Source organism: Calonectris borealis, chromosome 12 (assembly GCF_964195595.1).
Source record: "Calonectris borealis chromosome 12, bCalBor7.hap1.2, whole genome shotgun sequence".
In the NCBI taxonomy this organism is placed as follows: Eukaryota; Metazoa; Chordata; class Aves; order Procellariiformes; family Procellariidae; genus Calonectris; species Calonectris borealis.
This window is the reverse complement of record NC_134323.1, coordinates 1,594,823-1,616,460: the sequence shown is the minus strand read 5'-3', so window position 1 is coordinate 1,616,460 and position 21,638 is coordinate 1,594,823. Positions and strand designations below refer to the sequence as shown.

The 21,638-nt window shown below is 41.7% G+C and overlaps 1 protein-coding gene and 1 non-coding gene across 17 annotated transcripts in view; both read left to right on the top strand.

Annotated features, from left to right (window-relative positions):
* Nucleotides 1-21,638, top strand: part of CNOT1 (CCR4-NOT transcription complex subunit 1) — a 60,621-nt gene that overhangs the window by 33,498 nt on the left and 5,485 nt on the right. For 7 of the 16 annotated variants that reach the window (XM_075160928.1, XM_075160922.1, XM_075160920.1 and 4 more), the window contains 21 exons: nucleotides 1,129-1,207; nucleotides 2,452-2,682; nucleotides 3,886-4,026; nucleotides 4,922-5,101; nucleotides 6,134-6,250; nucleotides 6,667-6,777; nucleotides 7,370-7,447; nucleotides 7,768-7,945; nucleotides 8,452-8,582; nucleotides 9,155-9,451; nucleotides 11,748-11,888; nucleotides 11,989-12,093; nucleotides 12,696-12,815; nucleotides 13,370-13,564; nucleotides 15,319-15,461; nucleotides 16,054-16,162; nucleotides 16,257-16,426; nucleotides 17,558-17,810; nucleotides 19,873-20,121; nucleotides 20,737-20,900; nucleotides 21,178-21,295. In XM_075160928.1, the coding sequence (XP_075017029.1) occupies nucleotides 1,129-1,207; nucleotides 2,452-2,682; nucleotides 3,886-4,026; nucleotides 4,922-5,101; nucleotides 6,134-6,250; nucleotides 6,667-6,777; nucleotides 7,370-7,447; nucleotides 7,768-7,945; nucleotides 8,452-8,582; nucleotides 9,155-9,451; nucleotides 11,748-11,888; nucleotides 11,989-12,093; nucleotides 12,696-12,815; nucleotides 13,370-13,564; nucleotides 15,319-15,461; nucleotides 16,054-16,162; nucleotides 16,257-16,426; nucleotides 17,558-17,810; nucleotides 19,873-20,121; nucleotides 20,737-20,900; nucleotides 21,178-21,295 (3,310 nt within the window). Of the gene's footprint in view, nucleotides 1-1,128; nucleotides 1,208-2,451; nucleotides 2,683-3,885; nucleotides 4,027-4,921; nucleotides 5,102-6,133; nucleotides 6,251-6,666; nucleotides 6,778-7,369; nucleotides 7,448-7,767; nucleotides 7,946-8,451; nucleotides 8,583-9,154; nucleotides 9,452-11,747; nucleotides 11,889-11,988; nucleotides 12,094-12,695; nucleotides 12,816-13,369; nucleotides 13,565-15,318; nucleotides 15,462-16,053; nucleotides 16,163-16,256; nucleotides 16,427-16,832; nucleotides 17,049-17,557; nucleotides 17,811-19,872; nucleotides 20,122-20,736; nucleotides 20,901-21,177; nucleotides 21,296-21,638 lie in introns of those variants that run through there. The other 9 variants (XM_075160932.1, XM_075160926.1, XM_075160923.1 and 6 more) reach the window with 5 other exon arrangements.
* Nucleotides 5,613-5,751, top strand: LOC142087469 (small nucleolar RNA SNORA46). Its single transcript, XR_012675459.1, has one exon. It is a non-coding gene; the product is annotated as a small nucleolar RNA SNORA46 (small nucleolar RNA).

Genomic DNA, 21,638 nt, shown 5'->3' with positions numbered 1-21,638 from the left:
CCTGTATAAATGTGAGACAAACTGAGATGCTGAAACTACTTAGCGGACTTTGTTTATAAAAATAATTTAGGGAAGTGTTGACTTAGATGAAGTTGTTGGCTTGTTAGAAATAGGGTGAATGTAATTACTCTTTACAGGTGCATTCTACTGGAGTGCTATTTGAAGTATTCATTATTGAAAGCCTGGTTAGGAAGTAAGCTCTAGGACTTTGGTTTTACACAGAAATCTCAAGTATGGCAAAAAGTATCCAAAAAAGCTTTCTCAAAGCTTTTAATGGATTGCAGGTAGAGGAAACTCTCAAGGCAGGCTGCAGTAGTAGGCAGGATTGTACACCCATGGGAAAAATTTCCATTTTGGAAGAAGATATTTGAACTTGAAAAGTAGTAGAAAGCTTCCGGAATTATTTAGTGACTAGAAATGTTTGGACTTGAAGTGTGGACTCATAAGCAAAAGGCACATTATCTTCTGTCCTTATTCTCCTTTTATAGTTCATCTGCCCTGCAGTATTTCATATGTAATAAAAGCTGTTGCTTGCAGCATTCATAGTTGGATATGGTGTCGTGGAGTTAGCTGAACAGAACGAATAAAGACACTTAAGGCTCACATACTTGAGACTTAGCCACCATCTTTCTCCTTCTCTTAAGAACCATCTTAAAGCGGGACCTAAAGATTTTACTCTCAATGAGGAGTAACGGCATCTAGCATTCATAAGTAGAACTATAATACCTGGTGTGTGTAGGTGAAGCTTCTGTCTTGGCTGTTAGGGGCAGTCTGTGCTGTTTAAAATACGCAGAGCCAGATTACAAATTACTTATCCAATAATCTTATTGCAAACACTGAATATAAAGGCAATTGTTTGCTCAGCCAGAAGTATTGAGATGTAGGATAAGATGAGTTGCTGTGAATAAACCTTGTGTTTTGCTGTTAAATGCATTCGTTTCAAATGGGTTTTGCAGCAAAAAGTACTTTATAGAAAATGATTTGTTTATAGCACAGCTGCTGTAAGCAGTCCAGAAGTAATTCTGTGATGCAGTGTGGGAATGACATACCAGTGTTATATTTGTATTTCTCTAATACTGTTTCTGATCTGGGCTTATGCTTCTGACTAATGCGTGTTTTGTCTGACAGATTGAAGGACTATCCCCAGTATTGTCAGCACTTGGCTTCTATTAGTCACTTTATACAGTTCCCGCATCATTTACAGGAGGTGAGTGTGTTTGTATTGGTGCACTAGCTTTCTATGATTTTAAATTTTCTGATTTTAAAGTCTTTTGAGCAAATTCCTGTTTTCCTTTGGAAAAATAGTCTCACCTGTCACAATTTTGGACAGCATACATCCACAGAATCAAATACCTTTTTTTAAAGGTTTTGTTGTGGGATGGGGTGGGCAGGTGAAGGTGGTTATCTGGTACCTCTTCTGTTTCCATAAATCTGTTTGGGTTGCTTATGTTGAAATAGCTGCCTGAATATAACTGCATGATCAACCAGTGCACATGGCCATGCACAAAGGTTTTAAAGTGCTTCAGTGGATTCATATTCCAGTCCCTTAAGGATTTGGATTTTTGTTCTAAAATAGAGGACATTCAGTTGGGTTTATACACAGACCTGCTAAATTAATCCAGATAAAGGTGAGAAAAATTTCATTCCTGAAGGTCTGATCAGAGTAATGGAAATACCCTGTAGTCCAAGGAGTAAAAGCAGGTGTCTGCCTCAAAGGTGCTTTCATAGGTGGAAATACAGAAAAGCTAATCCCAGTGGTAGAGCTTGAGAGCATAATCTAAATAAGGAAGAATGTTCAGCTCTAACATTAAGGCAGAGAGGCCATCCACCCAAAGCTGCCAAGTCCCATAGCAGTCTGTGTCACCAACAGGTTTCAGACTGTATCCCTTAAATGACAGCGTGTCTGATGTTACCAATTTCTGGGTATTACAGTGGGGAAGAAACTCGTTTTCTACTGTGGAGCTACTTTAGAGGATGTAAAATCTTAAAGTTGGACATTTCAGAACTGTGTTTTTGCTTATTAATTGTGAACTACCATTTCTATGTAGCTGTCCTTGGGGAAAACTTCTTGCATGCTTTGTAGCCAGTTTCTTGATACTCAGACATTTCTCTTAGGCTCTTTTCCCCTCTTTTGCTCTGCTGTCCCAGGCCTGCAGGGTTTCTGGGTAATGCTCTGTAAAATTCTAAGGATGTCAAGTCTCTTAACGCTTGGCATCAACCTGTTGAGGTCAGAGGTGGAGCTTAAGGCCCCTCTCTAGTAAGAAAGTAAGTAAATAGTGACAGGGTATAAATAGTAAGGGTATTCAGCTGTAGCTTGCAGATTCTTAGTGGCATTAGTGTCAGGTATTTTAAAGATTGTTGGCAAACCTTTATACTGCTCATGCTAAAACTCAGCCCATAGTTCTGTTGTGGTGTGTGAACTTTTGTATGTGTTTTTTTACGCTGTTTTAGTACATAGAATATGGACAGCAATCCAGAGATCCTCCTGTGAAGATGCAGGGTTCAATCACCACCCCTGGAAGTATTGCACTTGCCCAGGCTCAGGCCCAGGCCCAAGTTCCAGCAAAAGCTCCTCTTGCTGGCCAAGTCAGCACTATAGTAACCACCTCAACCACCACCACTGTTGCAAAAACCATTACAATCACCCGACCAACTGGAGTCAGCTTCAAGAAAGACGTGCCGGTAAGCATTCTGTGACTCCAGAGTCACAGATTCTCCAGGGACCTTACTGGAGAAGCAAAGGAGTTAAGTTGCTGATCTGTGTTGAGTACATGGAGACAAAATCCAATTTAATTTCTTTACTACAAGTTTTCAAACTGTGATCCATATTCTGTATCTAAAGCATATAACCTTTTCAAATATGACCAACATTTTTGTAGAGAAGGCATTTTTGATCATGAAACTGTAGAATTACTATGGTGTCAAGTAGAAATGTGGTTTTTGCATTAGGTTTTTCAAATCTTCTGTCACTCATGTAAACACAACTCTGAACTGCTAGTCAGAGTTACTGCAGGGTTTACATTTATTGATAGTATTGGCTATTCCACAGAAAGTGTTGGGGCACACTTGGTCCCACGTGTACGCTGAGGATGTGTAGGGCTGTTGCTCTATGGTAACTGATGCACTGAAAAGTCAAACCTGTCTTGCTTCCTGGTACTGTATAGTTCTCTTAAAAGAAGCTCCGCAAATTAAGGGAGGCGAAAGCCGAAGGTAGCTGAAAGCTGTGAACAACTTTTGGGGGACAGTTCATAGTGTAGCTGTCAATGTCCTTCACACCTGATTATGTCATGTAGACAGTTGTTATTTTGAGGTGTTTATATTGCCCAATTTTAAACTCAAGTCATGATTGATATTTAAAACTGTATCTCCTGTCCCCTTAATTGCAATGTACCAGGTGCTAAAGCCCTTGGGTTTAGACCTGCAGCTCTAGGGTCATGGGTCACATTCTGTTGACTTACAGTTGGCATGCTTTCTCAGAAATGAAGCTCTGGGATTTCTCCTTCCCAGTTCAGCACTGAAGGGCTCCTGGAGACTCACTGCTCTACTAAGTACTGCTCTCTATTGTACGCTGGTTTTCTCCAGGCTAACGGTGTATGCAGGCTGTTAGCCTAATGGGTGCCATGGCAGTGGCACCTATTATGTATGAATGTAAATGCTAGAAGTTTTTGTGTACAGTGTCATTCTTCTGCTGAGTATTGATCATCATTTGTAGAGTAAAAAAAAAAATCACTTGGCTTCATTAGAGTGATGTTGAAAATGAATCTGAGACAGTAGATGTCACCTGACAAAGCTCAATTCTTTTTTCGCTTGACAGAACAGAGCAAAAGTTTCTTTTGATGTCACCTCTAGGTATTGTCTGTTGTTAACTTCTTGTTCTCCCTCCAGCCTTCCATTAATACTACCAACATTGATACGTTGTTAGTAGCAACAGATCAAACGGAGAGAATTGTGGAACCTCCAGAGAACGTCCAGGAAAAAATTGCTTTCATCTTCAATAATCTGTCTCAGTCAAATATGACACAGAAGGCAAGTATGGAAAAACACTAGTAAAATTAATTTTTTAATATATATTTTTGGAAATCCATTCTAAAGTGGTGGGTGATGATGTTTCTGCAGAAATTCCAACTTGCCAAAAATTAGGGGGGGAGCACACTTTGAAGAAATAGTAGTTTTCAACACGTTCTACTTGAACCTCTTTGAAGATACAGTTTTTCAGGGAAAGGAGAGGCAGGTGAAAGAAAGCTATTCTTAATCTTGCTTTCTTCTACAAGTTTCCTTATTTCCCTGTAGCCCGAATCCTTTGTACTAAAGTATTATAGGTCTGTAATGCTTTGTTTTCAGGAAAGCACTTCTAGTAGATGCCTGGAATAACTTCTGGATAGTCCTTTCTGATGTTTTTGTCATTTGAAAGGACTGAAAAATAGTAATGCAAGTTTCTGAAAAAACATTAATACAAGTTTGAACAAACATTCACATCATAAATGGGCTGGGTACCATTTGATATTGCAAGGTTAAGATGATGGACTCTTGTATTTCAAGCTGAAATTCAGGGAGTTTTTCTGAACTAGTAGAAATCTGCAGTACTGCTGCCACTTGTGCTATCTGTCTTGCAGACAGGCGGCTTTAACGTAACATGCCAACATTTATTTTGTAGTTATCTGGTAAAAAGCTAAGTGGGGGACAGGTAAACTATTGTGCCTCGCTCACTTTATGATTAAGTCCTTACTGGTTGACCAGATCTTTGGATAATGAGACAGTGACTTCAAAGCTATTTAAAAAAAAAAAAAAAAACAACAAAAAGAACCTTAGTGTTAAAAGCCATTGACTGAATATGGCTGTGTTGGTCAGAGCTGACCCCAGAAGTTTGCGGTCATCTTCTCATACCTTCCGTGGTGTGCTTTTTCCTCTGGTATGGGGACAGGTTGAAGAATTGAAGGAAACAGTGAAAGAAGAGTTCATGCCTTGGGTATCACAGTATCTTGTGATGAAGAGAGTCAGTATTGAGCCTAATTTTCACAGCTTATATTCAAACTTCCTTGACACACTGAAGAATCCAGAGTTTAATAAAATGGTTCTGAATGAAACTTACAGAAATATCAAGGTGAGTAGTCCAAGTTTTCTAATATGTAGGTAGATTTAAATATTTAAATGTGCTGTTCTCAGGCTGTTTGCTTACTGTGTTGCTGATCTTCAAATATGGAATATCATTCAAAAATGTACTTGCTAGCTTGCAATTGAACTAGCAGGTTACTAGGATTCTTCTGTTTTCAGTCAGGAATGTACCAAAGACTTAATTTGAATTGAATAATGAGAGGGCAAATCTGCATTTGAATTCATTTATGTAGGTGGACTCTAAATTTGTGTGAGGCTTGCAAATTATAACCTCGGGGAAAATTGCTTATGGTCTAGTTCTTTTGAGTGAGGAAAGTATAAAGATAAAAAACCCATGCTCTCTGCTGTTTTGGTCAAAGAAGAATAAAGGGAAGGGGAGGGTTTGGAAAGTGGGGTGTAACAGCCAAAATTCACTAGAGGGCTAAGATAATGTGAAGGGGAGGAGGAAGGAGAAGTGGTAGCGCAGAAGAGATGAGCGGATGAAACAAGTTTGTCAAGCAAGCACTATTTTTAAACCTGTTGGTGGAGTTTCCTGACCACCATGGGTTACGCTGTAGTGCAAAAGAATCTCCTGGCTCTTTAGAGCATAGCTGACCTTGCTCTGTTCAGCTGATGCTCCTCTGAAGCTAAGGAACAGAACTAACAGCAGAATGCTATGACATGATTTAAGTCTTGAAATAAGAATTAAATGGTTTCCCGAGAAGTGCAAATTGTAGCCTTCAGATCTGCTTTACTAAGTGAGTAGTCATAACAGTCTTGACAGAGTAACTGGTAAGGTCTGGAAAAGTGTAATCCTCCTTTTGATCCTCTTGAAAGAAAGGAATTTTGAAATATTTACAGGGCAGATTTACGGGGTGCTGCTTGAAGTGAAGGCTGCTCCTGAGTATCTCTATAATGTGACTGAAGCTCAGAATTTTATGTTCTAAAGTTTTACGTCTTAAGTGTCAGATCAGCTGTTGGACTTGGTTTTGAGTCTGAGATTATCCTCCAGTTGTTGCTCGAGTTGCTTTTTTTTCATTAGGTGCTACTGACATCAGATAAAGCTGCAGCCAACTTCTCAGACCGTTCCCTGTTAAAGAACCTTGGTCACTGGCTGGGAATGATTACGCTGGCTAAAAATAAGCCCATCTTGCACACGGTGAGCTTCTGTCTTTACAGAATTCATGTTTGGCATGAATTGGTATGCTGTTATGCAGTAGTGTAGGCTATTTGAGAAATTTTATCACCTTCCTGGTGCCTCTCTTTTGTGTGCCAAGTACAAAGTATGATTCTAGAGTTGGTCATTTAAGACTTCTAAATATTTTTTTTTACCGGAAAAGTTTGTAGTTAAGTTCTTGCCAAAATAAATGAATTAATCCCATGTAAAAATGTATATCTGTAAATCTTTGTTCAGAAAGTAACTGCTGCTTAGCAGTCTGTAAAATTCAAGGACAGTCTTGACTCAACTTTGCCAATATGTCCTATAAGGAAATAGTGTGTAAGTGGAATTTTTGCAGTGTGCTTGCTGTTTCCTCCACCCTCTTCCCCTTTTCAGTTGTGGATGGTATTTTTCAGGATTTGGATGTGAAATCGCTACTACTGGAAGCATACGTTAAGGGACAGCAGGAATTGCTTTACGTAGTGCCATTTGTTGCCAAAGTCTTAGAATCCAGTGTCAGGAGTGTGGTAAGTGACTTTGTGCTGACAGAATTACTGCTTACGTGGCAAAATAAAATAAGTCTTGCAGAAAGTAATTAGCTTTTTGCACAAAGTGAAAACTGATTGAATTTCATGGAGAGAAAGAAAAGGGATCTAAGAGCTTAAAGTGAAGGAGTTCCGTTTTGAGGGAAAGTACGTGGCCCATGCATTTTTTGCAGTCTGAATAGGTGGTGGTAGCTGAACTGTACTGCGGTATCCCTGAACAAAACTCTATTGAGAAATGGAAGGATGCTATTGAAGAGGTTCTAGGATCTATTTATTCTTTGATTTTATTTTTTTTAATCCCTCCCCCCGACCTTGATCAGTTAGTGTCAGTTCTGATTGACGTAGAACTGATCTCTCAGAAGGACCAAGTCTTTGTGTTTCCAGTTTAATGTTCAATAGCGTCCTAATCTAGTTCCAGTCAAACAGATACTAAATTCAACCCTAACTGCAGCTGTACAAACTTTTCCACAGCTGTATGCACACATAGCTGTTCACGTTTCAAAAATTTCCAGTCATAAGTTATCCAAATGTTTCAAGAAGTTTGTGTAGTAATGCTTTTCTCTTTCTCTTGTAGGTCTTCAGGCCTCCAAACCCATGGACAATGGCCATTATGAATGTTTTAGCTGAGCTACATCAAGAACATGATCTAAAAGTAAACTTCTGTTTTTCTTTTCTATACCTACTGAGTGTGAGGTTTTCTTGACATACCAGTCAAGAAGGATGTTGTGAAGGACCAAATTTCACTTCTCACTTCTTTAGCATGGGGAGAATTGGGCATTGCTTAATTTGGTAGAACTTGGATGAAACTCTTCTCCTATGAGGTCAGCATGCAAGATATTTGTCTAATCCTCAGTCACTATCGAAGTCTCTAAAAGGCACGGGGTTAGAATGGGAAGCTTGGGAGTCAAGTGGCCCAGTAAATGTTTCGGGTATTTTCCTTGTGACATAACCTAAACTAGAATTGTTGTGCAGTTGAATCTGAAGTTTGAGATTGAGGTGCTCTGCAAGAATCTTGCACTAGACATCAATGAGCTGAAACCTGGAAGTCTCCTGAAAGATAAGGATCGTCTGAAAAATCTGGATGAACAACTGTCTGCTCCAAAGAAGGATGTGAAGCAGCCAGAAGAGCTACCACCCATCACAACAACCAGTAAGTACATTTCAAACAGAACCCAGAACCATACTGTACAAGTTTTAAGAAGACAGGTTATGCTATTGCAAAGAAGAATGTTAAGCTACATTCCCTACTGTGACATTGCTGAATGTTTGGGAGCACTTGGATAGTTTTCTAATAGAAGTAGGTGTACAGCGTTTGGAGACAGAAAGGGAATGGAAGCCATCCTGAGGACTAATTCTACATGCGCTGTGTGTAGCTGCTCCTGAGCAGGGAGTGAAGCAGGATGATCTATTAACAAGACATCAGGGTTTAAACTGTCGTAACAAACAGCTCTGCTAAAATGTGCTGAAGCTAGTTTGGTACTAATCATTGGAAAAATGGAGAATGAAAATTCGTTGATAAGTTCAGGAGGCTTTATGATCAAACTGCAAAACTTTTGTTTCTTGGTTACTTGCTGGTTTAAATGAGAAGTATACGCTTCCATTATAAGCCCTTGCTTTTCAGTAATGGTTCAACGCAAACATTCTTGTATTCTATAGCTGCTTCTACAACTCCAGCTACCAGCACCACTTGTACAGCCACGGTTCCTCCGCAGCCCCAGTACAGTTACCACGACATCAACGTCTATTCTTTAGGAGGTTTGGCTCCACATATTACCTTAAATCCAACGGTAAGTTTTAGAGCTGATTTGGTTTGCTAAAAGAATTATTGCCACCAGTATTGCCACAGATCTCAGCTGGTGGGAGCAGCGTTCTATAAGTTGGGAGTTATCGAAGAGTCACTTCTCAAAAGTAATGGGGAGGGTGAGTGCTAACAAGTAATGAAATGGAGAAATTTAGGGGCGGTTAGTAGTTGTATTAGCAATCTTAGATGGTCAAGTGATCTTTCACTGTGACATTAGTATCCAATTTATTTCTGGCAGTAAGTGTCAGTTGGGATAGTTGCTATCAGGACTTAAGCTTAAAAGGAGCTTCTGCGCTCCTTTTGACCAGTCAGTGACTTTGCTCTTAAGTTAGTGTTTGCATTGTGCTCGGCTGCGACTTTGGAAGAAAAATGGTCGGATGTCCCAGTTTCAGAATTATCAAACAGATACTGTAATAGCTGCATGTGGAACACAGGAGTGCTGCGCCGTAGACAAGCTATGACAGTAGACTTAAAAGTTGTTCAGAAAATGTGAATGTCTAGGGTAGATGGGGTTCTAGTTTACTTTATTCTCACTTAACTTTCCTAATCCTCCTCCAGATTCCGCTGTTTCAAGCCCACCCGCAGTTGAAGCAGTGTGTGCGGCAGGCGATAGAGCGAGCAGTGCAAGAGCTTGTCCATCCGGTGGTCGATCGGTCCATTAAGATTGCCATGACTACTTGTGAGCAGATAGTCAGGAAGGACTTTGCACTGGATTCAGAGGAGTCACGAATGCGTGTGGCTGCACACCATATGATGCGGAACCTGACTGCTGGGATGGCCATGATTACCTGCAGGGAACCTTTGCTGATGAGCATAGCTACCAACTTGAAAAATAGTTTTGCTACTGCACTGAGGGTAAGAGTTGCATCATCTGAAGCTTATTTACACTTTATAGGTCTGTAGACATCCAGCACTAGCAAATCAGTTCTCCACACTGTAGATTTGCTGATTAATTACATGGCTTAACTACTGCGGAGATGATTTAGTGGACAAGTCTCATGATTCTTGTGGAATTACAGTGGAAAAAACTGTGCTGAAATAACAGCTCGTGTCAAACAGTCTTAAGCCTGTAAGGTGGATCTTACTATGTGGTACACAAACTTCCTGACTACCTTTTTATATTGCCCCAATGTTCTTTCCAGTTTGATCACATCACAGAAACCTTGAAGTGCTTATCTTTCTATGGGTTTTGAGGTAAAAAAGGTAGAGTGGGGAGGACTGAACTGATTCTGGGACTTTGTGGTGATGTCTTGGATTGTCTCAGTAAGCATGTGTGTTTCAGGCAGATTTTATTTACTTCTGCTGTTAGCAGGTACGTGTTTAAGACTATTCTGCACAGCTTGTTAATTCATTGGGTTTTCTAGAGGATGTTTTCATCTCTTGATGAACGGGCAAAGTTTGAGCTGCAGCGCTAGCTTTGCCTTCTTGGCTAAATGGAACACGGTTTGTGAACTGCTGGCCAGAAGCAGCTGCTAACCAGAAAACTTGCTGTGCTTGCCATCAGTGTCAGCAGCAGGCACAAGAGCATAAGGATTTTGGAAAGATCAAGACATTGCTATCCTTTCAGGGATTAAAAAAAGTTACAAAGGACCGCCTACCTCTTGCTTAAGGGCATGTCACTATTTCCCATCTGTTGGGGAGTGACAGTGCAAAGGCCCTTTTGCAGTGGGGTTGGTCTCTTGCATGGCAGCTGGCTCAAGAGGGCAGGATTTAATGGTCTGAAGGGAGTATAAAGTGTTAGTGAGGATTGCATCCATGGTATAACTCCCAGGACTCAAACGCTGTTGACCCTTCATAGACAGAACTTCAAGTAACTTGATTGCTGAGATGAAGAGCAGGAAAAGCATGCAAATGTGTCTTATTCATCCATCTTAAACACAAGATGTTAACCTGTGAGCTGAGCCAGTGACCGCTGCTAGCAGCTGTGCTAACAGAGTTTGGGTGTCAAGCTAGTAACCTTAAGAGAAAGCACATTGTCCTCTGGGTAAGAGGGGGGCACAAGTATTTCTCTGGTGTGCAGTCTTGCTGTGTTTCATCAGATGTGACTACAGTTCAGATAGGGAGGCATCTGGAGAAGTGCTGGTTACCTTTTGGGTGGTATGAGAAGGTGGAGATGTGATACCCGAGTTGGGGAGGCAGGGTGAGCACAGACCGGTGTTACAGCCATGCATATCTACCAGGCACGATGTGCCACGGAAGAATGTGTATAGGCAGAAGTAATTCAAGTTTTGTGGAAGACTTAGTGCTAGTATATTGTGGTTTTTGTAAAAATGTCATGAAAGGTGTGAAAACGTAGCAACATGTCAAAGTTTTTTATCCCTGAAGATGTATGAAATTGATACAGGGCCAGTTGTAATCAAGGAGGTTTTCTTAAGGGGTAATTATACAAAACATTGCGTTGCAGAAGAAAGTTCTGTACAAGACATCAGAACGTTCGCATCTGGCTTGTATGAAGTGGGTTAACAGGCAAGAATTTCTTTTGAAAGAAGCAGTGTAGTTTTCACGAATTAATGAAGTAGGGGTAAATCTTAATGGACAAGGAAATCCAAGTAGATTGGACTGTTTGCATTTATTATATATTTATTATATATTTATTATACTGTGCATCCCATTTCCAGTGGGAGTTGCTGCTTTGCACCCTGGAAAATAAGTCCCTCTGTTCAGGGTTCTCTTAAAGCAGACCCCAAGAAGGAAAGAAGATGATCTGTATCAGAAAGGGAACCCACTGAAGAAGGCTTAGGACTACTGTTTTGCACTTAGTGATGCACCTTTATATCTTCTGATTACAACCTAGGAAGTGGAAAAACTTTTAGGCTGTGACGCGAGGCTTGCTTCTCCTGCATTAGCATCTGTTGTATGTGCATCAGTCTAAAGCAGGGCTTTATTTCTATGCCCTGGAGATAGGTTGGTGGAGAAGATGGATAACCTCCTGCTGTTCTGTTCCTTGTTGAAAGTCTTTACTGTCATCTTGCCTACATGTTTTATTCAAAGCTATGCAAAATTAAATTTATTACTGTATGCAAAGAGAGTGCATTCCTAAGAGCATTCCTTTTTATTGCTGGTATTCTGTACAGGCAGTGGTGCAGATTTTAAGGCTAGTAATATACAGGGAAAATTTACAGCCTTCACTGATTATTGTGGTTTTCAACAGGCAGCCTCCCCACAACAGAGGGACATGATGGAGCAAGCAGCTGCCCAGTTAGCGCAGGATAACTGCGAGCTAGCATGCTGCTTTATCCAGAAGACGGCTGTGGAAAAGGCAGGCCCTGAAATGGACAAGAGGCTCGCAACTGTAAGTATGGGACTGCAGTCTTTGAAAAGTATTACATGTGCTCACATACATCCAGGCTCATTGTCTAAAATTCATTGTGGTGTTTGGGGTTTTTTCCCAGGAATTTGAGCTCAGAAAACATGCTAGACAAGAGGGTCGTCGGTACTGTGATCCTGTTGTGTTAACTTACCAGGCCGAGCGGATGCCAGAACAGATCAGGTTAAAGGTGAGGATATTAACTAAGCTATGTTCTGATGCTGCTCTTCCCCCGCTCCTGAAGGGCAGATGGCACAGCTTCAGCTGAGAAATCCTGTATATTGTTAGTCTTGTCTAACAGTGCAATTGCTATTAGCTTGATCAGTGACGGAAGCACACGAATATGTTGTTCCAAAATGAGCGTTCTTACCATTTTCCTCAATTTCTTGAGGACCTTAAGAGTCCTGTCTCTTGTTCTGTGCTGTTCCTTCCACTGAAAGATGACTTGTCTGTTTCATTGTCTTGTCTCCTTTAGATTTTCTTTCCTTAAGGGACATATCATGTGTTCTGAGCAGAGCATTTCTCATGTGCATCAGACACGCGTGAAGCCAGTATTCAGTTCTTCCTGTTTCTGGGAATGTGAGCTGCAGTTGTAGAGCAAAATCCTCCCGTTAGGAGGTGTGGCAGGAAAGATAGGACCTCAGTGCAGAGCAGCTGAATCCGAATTCTTGATGTCTAGACCACTCTGTTTAAGAATGTGACCGAGCAGCTACCTGGTACACAAACTGCCCTCATTTCTTACTGCCACAGTGCTTAGCAATGAGGTTAATGCCTGTTCTTTTCATTGCAAAGGTTGGAGGTGTGGACCCAAAACAGCTGGCTGTTTATGAAGAGTTTGCACGCAATGTCCCTGGCTTCTTGCCTACCAATGACTTAACTCAGCCTACAGGATTCTTGGCTCAGCCTATGAAGGTAGAGATTTCTAAACTAATTGGCTTGAGAGTACTATTGCCCTTTTGGTGAATGTTGCAGAACTTGTGTCCTTTGCTAGAAGATTAGTAAGAATCAGCATTTGTACTGCTTGGGAATAGTGGTTGAAAGATGCATTAGTTTAAGTCAGACTAATGGCAACATAAAACTTATATCGAGTGTTAGGGGTTTGTAACCCAAATTGGGACAAGATCTGCAAGTCATGATTACTACATGTAGTTTTAGTAGCAGTGAAACATTTTATTCAAATCTCAGGTTACTTTTGGAGGAGATCATGGATGGCAAGCATGGATTTTGAGATAATGAACAGGTTTTTGTATGAGTACTTGGTCTTAAGGACTGCTAGAATTGTTTGCTAGTTATTTCCACAGCTTAATTTGCTCATATTTATTTTAAAATGCCAGCATAACTAATCACAATACCGTAGAGGTCTAAATTTTGGATGCTATGATTTCCGAAGCAGAAGAGCCAGTCAATATTTGAGTTTTGCAAACACAGACCTTGAAAAAAATCACTCACTCCTGCTTTCTCTTAAGCAGCAAGCTTGGGCTACAGATGATGTAGCACAAATCTATGACAAATGTATGACAGAACTGGAGCAGCACCTGCAGTCCATTCCACACACCCTGGCCATGAATCCTCAAGCTCAAGCATTGCGCAGCCTCTTGGAGGCTGTGGTAGTGGCTCGTAACTCCCGTGATGCTATTGCTGCACTTGGACTGCTGCAGAAGGTGAGTGTTAACAACTGTTCTCCTGTAACAACTCACCTGGAGTTTATTACTCATCTGGCTTGTGGATTGTCTTGCTGATGACTGTGTATCTTCATGCATCCTGTGGAACTTGCTTGGTGAACAATACTGAACAACTGCTGTCTTTGGAAATTCAGTAAATAAAATTGGAAGAGGTCCGTGGTGTTCACTTGGTGTATTGCACACGTGGTGGCCAGGCCACTGTGGGAAGAAGCAGGTACAGAATCCTGGGACTTAGGGGAGTTTTGTTCAGATGTGGCAAGTAGAGAGCTGTGCACTCCAGAATAGTCTTTGATTTCAGGATTATTTGGAGGCTAAGACATTTGAACTGCCCGTGTAGGTGGATAGTATTGATCGTAGTACTGGATTTATAGCGGCACACTTGTGCATTGTGTTTTGCAGTAACTGATAAATGAGTATGCGTGGTGTGTTGGCCCTGGCCAACAGCCAAGCATCCATCCAGCTGCTTGCTCTGTCCCCTCCCCTGCAGGATAGGGAGAAAATAGAGGGAAGGCAAGATGACTTGTTCATTGGCATTATGACAGTTTAGTAGGGAAAGCAAAAGCTGTGTGCCCAAACAAAGCGGGGAAAAAAAAAATCACTACTTCCCATGGCTGATGCCAAGCCACTCCTTGGAAAGCAGGGCTTCATCGCATGTAACGTTTGCTTGGGAAGGCAAACATCATAACCATGAATGCCCCCCTTCATCCTCCTTTCCCTGAGCTGTTATTGCTGAGCATGATGTCATATGGTATGGAATAATCCCTTTATTCAGTTTGGATCAGCTGTCCTGGCTGTGTTGCTTCCCAGCCTCTTGCCCATCCCCAGCCTGCTCACTGGTGGGGGAGGCAGAGTGGGAAAGAGAAAGCCTTGGTGCTGTGCAAGTGCTGTTCAGCAGTTGGCAAAACACTGGTGCGTTGTCAACACTGTTCAGCACAAATCCAAAGCAAATGGGCTGCTGTGAAGAAAACTAACTCCATCCCAGCCAGAAGCAATAGGCTGTTCCAGGTGGGGATGTTGCAGTGAGCTCTGCGAGCTGCGCTGGCGTCAGTGCCTGTGTAGTAGTGCAGAGTACAGCGATAGATGTGGAGAAGAGTCCATTTTGATATAGTGGAAGGGTACTGAGCTGTCTGCATGAGGATCCAAGAACAGTGGCAAAACAAAAGTAACTGGAGGCTGGAGGGAGGCTCTTTGTTCTTGACTGATAGTGCTCATACCTGTTAAAGGATCTAGTCCTCTCTAGGACTTGGCCAGGTGAATTGTGTTGCCACTGTAAAAGACTCATCTTCCATTTGCTATAGAATATCACAGATGCATCCGAGTGCTGCCGCTGTTTGTCTGAAGAACCTGATAGCTGACCTCTGGCAGGTTCTGTAAATTTTCTTCCGTGTAGTTTTTCATGAGCCGTAAGCAGAATTGCTCGTGAGGAGGCATCGACTCAGAAGCTGCAGCACAAACTGATGTGGTCTTTCATACTACTTGGTGCATATATAAAGCCAGTGGGGCATAGCGAGGCATAGGCTTGTTTGTGGTAGTGCAGCTGTGTACAGTGAACGTGTAGATGCCATAGTAGCTGGTAAAATCTCACATAGCCTTATCAAGGGGTCAGCACAATAACTAAATTGTTTTTTGCACGTCTGCTGAGTCTTCTACTGATAACTCTTGCTGATCTAATTTGCAGAAGATTTGGAAGAGGACTTGTTTTTTCCTCTGCTAACAGGTTGCATCTATTCTAGGCTGTAGAGGGCTTACTGGATGCCACCAGTGGGGCAGATGCTGACCTCCTGCTTCGCTATCGTGAGTGTCATCTGCTTGTGCTGAAGGCTCTGCAGGACGGCCGTGCATATGGATCTCCGTGGTGTAATAAACAAATTACTAGGTCAGTTATGAGACAATAGAAACATTGATGTAGCTTTCATCATCTTTTGAGAGTTGCTGCGTTATTCTGAATCACTTGCCTGTTAATGTTTTGCATTGCTGCAGTTTGGACAGACAATAATGAGCTTTTTTTTGTCAAAAGTAACTAGATCTTCTGACAATGCTGCTTCATTCTAGAACATGATAGGAATCTTTAATGCAATTAAGCATTAGAGATGCTTTGGGGTTTTTTTCTCATTTTATAGAGAATGTCTCTACATGCTGTCACAAACGAGGTGACATGGCATATGCCTGCAGCAGAAGCACTAGTGCTTCAGCTACTTTGTCCTCAGAAGAGAGGCTTCTTATGCTGAATAAACTGAAGCTCTTGCAGGGCTGTTGTGACCAGTGGTGCAGGGCAACAAATGCTTGAGGCTGATGACTGTTCCTGAACTCAAACATTATTACCTTAGAGAATGTTCTAGAAGAGGTTTCTTTTGGAGCCGAGTCATGAATCACAGTGAATGGCACAGTTTCTAAAGTGTTAGATTTGTGTTTCTTTGCTTAAACTGTGTTGTTTAAGTACACTTGTTAAAAGAAGTCCAATTCTTCAGGTGCCTGATTGAATGCAGAGATGAGTACAAGTACAACGTGGAAGCTGTGGAGCTGCTAATCCGCAATCACCTTGTTAACATGCAGCAGTACGACCTTCACTTGGCTCAGGTAGAGGGAACCTGCTCTCTTGCAGGAGAAGAGTTACGGTCAGTCCATTGTAAGACATGTGGCTGAACTTTAATGGCCTTTTTCATGTTGACAGTCTATGGAGAACGGCCTGAACTACATGGCTGTGGCATTTGCCATGCAGCTGGTAAAGATCCTGCTGGTGGATGAGAGAAGTGTTGCCCATGTAACAGAGGCGGATCTGTTTCACACAATTGAGACACTCATGAGGATTAATGCTCATTCCAGAGGAAACGCCCCAGAAGGGTGAGATTGAAATATTGTGCAATGTATTACTTCTTTCGTGCTCATTTATGATTTGAAATGTTATATAGGCAATGTCTCGTATCATTTAATCATACAGCTTTAAACTTTCTCTAGGGCTGCAATTCTATGTTAGTTTAAACTGTCACTCTAATGTAATTATGCTGATTTTATGTCAAAGTGGAGGCAGCTGCAGCATGATGTCAAACTGAATGCTTGAGCGGGACAATCTTTCTATGCACTGTGCTCCAAAATACTGTGGTGCTGTGAGAAACTCGCTTGAATTCCTGCTTTATCTCAAATTTAGGCAGTATTCTTACCTGTTTAAATTTTAAATATCCAGGTGTTAATATGATTATTTGTTAGTAACAAGCAATTCATCAAATCAGACAATCCTTTATTTCTTTAGACAATTTTCTGTTTAGAATCTACGAAGCAATCATCCACCAATCTCACGTGGCTTGTGTATCCACCGTCAGATAATTGGGCAGCAAATGTTGCCACAGCATCTGGAAATACCTGTGGGACTTGCAGGCCTCCTGTTACTAAAGTGGAAGCAGTTGCTGCTGGGTTTGAGAAAGACATGGATTGGAGCTTGGAGAACTCAGTTTGCTGCGAGAGCAACCAGCAGCTGGGTTGTGGTGGTGGCGGCGGTGGCTGTCACTACCAACACAACTGCTAGTGGGAGGTCCCAAAACAAAGGTCCTTTCCTCTGCAGTTGGTGTGGGTCTTCTTGTCTTTGCTGTATGACTTCACTTTCGCTGCAGCCAAATGTAGTGCCCCAGTCAGGCTGTTTAGCACTGGCATCTCGCTGTGACGGAGCACTTTAGGGCTTCCGAAGTCTGCAGAAGTGCAGCTATTTCTAGTACTTGTGGTGCTTTGTCGCAGCACACTGCTCTGTGAATTGGAGTGGAACTTCAAAGCTTGTAGGACTTGAGTGTTCCTTCTTTCGTGATAAATGTATCTGCTTACGTGACTGACTTCCGCTATTCCAGTGAGGACTGGAAGATAGGAAGATTTAGTATTAGAAATAATTTGCTTTCTTTGAACTATATTTGACTGAGCTTCCAGTTCCCGCACCTTCTAGGGGAGGAGAGGTTCTAACCCGGCTCTTGCTCTGGTCTGTTGCATTAGATTACCCCAGCTGATGGAAGTGGTCCGATCAAACTATGAAGCAATGATTGACCGTGCTCACGGAGGTCCCAATTTCATGATGCATTCAGGAATTTCCCAAGCCTCTGAGTACGATGATCCGCCAGGTCTGAGGGAGAAGGCAGAATACCTGCTGAGGGAGTGGGTGAACCTCTACCATTCAGCTGCAGCGGGCCGTGACAGTACCAAAGCATTCTCTGCGTTTGTTGGACAGGTAGAGCTTTTGGAAAGAAAGGTGCTTTTTATTCAACATAAGTAGGGTGTGATGCCCTCCATTTTAAAGCAGTGTTATAACCCATGTTAGGCATCCTTTTGAAACTTTCAGGTGTATGGCAGTTGACTACCAAAATTTTGTCTGTTTCTGCTGGAAAGTTCTGTAGAAACCCCTACCCTTCACCAAATCATGTTCTTCAGTTACTGTAGCAACAAGCTGTCAGTTCAGACCATGAGTTTTGGGATAAGTCTGGTTCTGACATGCTCTGTAATGAAGCTCGACTAGTGTTGCTCCTTACGGGTAACAGTAAAAGCTCTGACAGCCTACAGAAGGAAATCGCTAATAGAGATGCAGATGAATTGTTTCAGACCACGTGAACCACCTTTTTCTAACGGGAATCATTAGAGTGAGGGAAAACTTGAAACTTCGCTGGCTAAAGTGAATGCCTAAATTTAAACAGCCTCCAACATTTCACTCCAGGACACCTTAACAGGAGTGATGAACAGCACACATCTGCCTTCCAGGTGTGATTGAGAAGGGAGATGCCCTCAGTAGCCCAGTGTGTGGTAACAAATTCCTTATATATCTGCAGTCATCTGCCTAAAACTGTGTTCCTGGCAGCTCCTTGACTGCAGCTGCAAGGAAGCCTCTGACTTAGTCTGTTTGCATTGTGTTCCCTTTAAATTTCTGTGTTAATACCACGGAAATGCCACAGATTTTGCAGCTGCTAACAAAAAGAAGTTCAAGCTACAAAGTATGCATAAAGATCTTGACTGATGCAGTGATGTTTCATGTGACTTTTAGTGTCCTCGTGTACTGGCTTGTAGCCAGCTCTCTGTTGGTCTGACTTCTACAGCATAGCATCTTTTTTGAATGTTTTTAATGGGTCTTGTGTTAAACCCACTTTAAAAAAAAAAATTTGAACCTCTTCATGTGACCTCACTCTTTTTATACCCTAATGTATGCTTATAAAGGATACTTCAGTATAGTATATGCATAATACTCAATGCACTTTTATCCTGCTTCACTTTATCAGACTTGTTTGCTTAGCTTTTGTACATATTTAATTAGATTTGAAATAGCATTTGAAATATGTCGAAATGCAGTGTTTATATCTAATTTTTTCCTTACAGGCTTTAGCTATGGGTTTTAAAGAAGTATTTTGTAATAACTGCATTAAAGAAGGTTTTATTGCTGAACTTAAATGACCATAATTTTGGCTACTTAAATGAAGTGTTGCTTCCTTTCCACTAGTCTTTAGGACAAGAAGCAGCGTAGAACTTTGAAGACAGATACATGATTTCCTTTTTAAAAAAAAAAAATTTCTCCAGAAATACTAGAAGTTCTCCAAGAGTTAGCAATTGTACTGTTTATATAGCTTCATGTCTGTGCAGTAGGAGTTTAGAAGTAAGGTGCTTTATTCAAAACCCAGAGGTTTCCTGCAGTGTAATTTTTTTCATTTTGATGGCTTTAATACTGTGGGTGACAAATAAAAGGAGGTCTCTTTTTTTCTATATTATTAAAAACAACCCCCCAACGCAAAACAAACAAAAAAGCCCACCCAGTCTTTCTCTGAGTGTAACATTCCTGTAAGGGAAATTCACTCTCCAAATGCAGTTTGCTTCTACAGAACGTTGCTGCAAAGTAGCGATGGTTCCTGAGCTAGTAGCTGCCGTCTGCCCTTCCCAGAGCTTGTACGCCCTGTGTGGGCTCCGAAAGGCCTGACAGACTGAACTGCCGCCGCCTCTTGCTGCCCTTCATGCAAGGTTGAGTGCTGGTGGCAGAACTGATGCTGAAACAGGCTCCTCAGTTATGCTGATGGTTGAAAAGAATTGGGATCAAAGAGACTCTATTTGGGAGTAAATGTCTTTGCTAAAATTGTGTTGCCACCCTCAAGTTGCCTTGAAAATATTCATCTTGGGGGAAAAGTAGCAGAGATAGCTTGCTACCCGTCTCTTGAGTGTGGTAAAAATTAATTATGCCAGGCAAGGTGGGTGCTTTGTAAAGTGTGTGTTGTTTGAAATAAGTTGTAAGGTGAACTTTCTGTGGTTACGGTTCTGAGGTTTTTTCCTTTCCCGGATAGATGCACCAGCAAGGAATCCTGAAAACAGATGACCTGATCACCCGCTTTTTCCGTCTTTGCACCGAAATGTGTGTTGAAATCAGTTATCGTGCTCAGGCTGAGCAACAGCATAATCCTGCTGCCAACCCCACTATGATTCGAGCCAAGTGCTACCACAATCTGGATGCCTTTGTGCGACTTATTGCACTGCTAGTGAAGCACTCTGGGGAGGCAACCAACACAGTTACTAAGATCAACCTCCTGAATAAGGTTGGGAACCCTTTTTGTACTCATTGCATTTAAAGTGCATAATCGGGTGTACCTTTGCTGATAAATGTGAAATGTAGACCTTAATGCAAGCTACTACTGAAGTATCAGATGAGGACTTTAATGGGTTAGTCACGGAAATGATAAACTGTTGAGCGGAGCATCAGGATGCCAAGTGGCTTTCTAGTTCACAAAGATTTCATATCAAACAAACCGGAAACTCACCTTTGTGCCTTGAAATGAAAAAGTCAACTGATGTTGTTTTGAGGCATTAGAAAGTGTCGTTTAAGGTTGGTGATTCCTGGGTGTCTGCCTTGATTTTGTGAGGGCCTTGTCTGTACTCTTACGCTGCTTGGTTTATGGCTAGATGGTCTTAGGACCTTCCAATGCTGCCCAGTCAGTCATTGTGACTGTGATCCATGGGACAGGGAGAGCAAAGTTTAGTGGTTCGGAGTTGCTGATATAGATTATAATATTAATTTACGTAACGCTTCCAATACCTAGAATTTTTGATTCTTGTTAGAATCTACTGATTTTTTTTTTTATGGATGGTTAAAGTATAGGCTGACTTGCAGAGTAATTCTTGCTGTCACCACTGAAGTGTCTTGATCTCTTTAGGTTCTCGGTATTGTGGTGGGAGTTCTTCTGCAAGACCACGATGTTCGGCAGAGTGAGTTTCAGCAACTTCCTTACCATCGCATTTTCATCATGTTGCTGTTGGAATTAAATGCTCCTGAGCATGTGCTGGAGACCATCAACTTCCAGACACTCACAGCTTTCTGGTATGTATTCGCGATTGGCCACAATGCTCATCCTTTCCTGGTAGGATCAAGATTTTTCATCTAAAGGCTATCTGACTGTTCCTTTGTGGTGGCTTAATCACATTCAGAGTAACTGGTTCTCCTGTAGACTGTCCACTTGCTTGTTTTAAGGAGGATGACTGGTGAAACCCAAGATGCTAAAATGCCTTGCTTTTAGGGCTGTGTATGTTTTCCCTCAATGTTATGAGAAGCAATCTTATTGCTGTGCACTTCTAACCTGCTCTAACTTTTCTTTCAGTAACACATTTCACATCCTGAGGCCTACAAAAGCTCCAGGTTTTGTTTATGCCTGGCTGGAACTGATCTCCCATCGGATATTTATTGCAAGAATGCTGGCACATACACCACAGCAGAAGGTGTGGCTGCAGTTTATCTCTTCTGAATTAAAAAGCTCACACGGATGCTTATCTGGTGTGGTGCTGTTTCACATCTCGAAGTGCACTAGTAGCATGGCTGTTCTGTTTTTGTTGTCTTCCATATTCACAGTAACCTAACTGCATGGAGGAGAGTCTTTGTGTCAATGAACTATTGAATATAGGGTGAACTGAATTTAATAAACATGCCTTTGTCAAAGTCTGGAAGAGCTGTAGTCTAGAGCAAATACTGTCAACTCAGTATGGCATGTTGAGTGTTCTGGAAAGACCCATAGCATATGATGTGTAGCTAAAGCCCTTGAAATGAGCTGTGCTGCACTCTTTG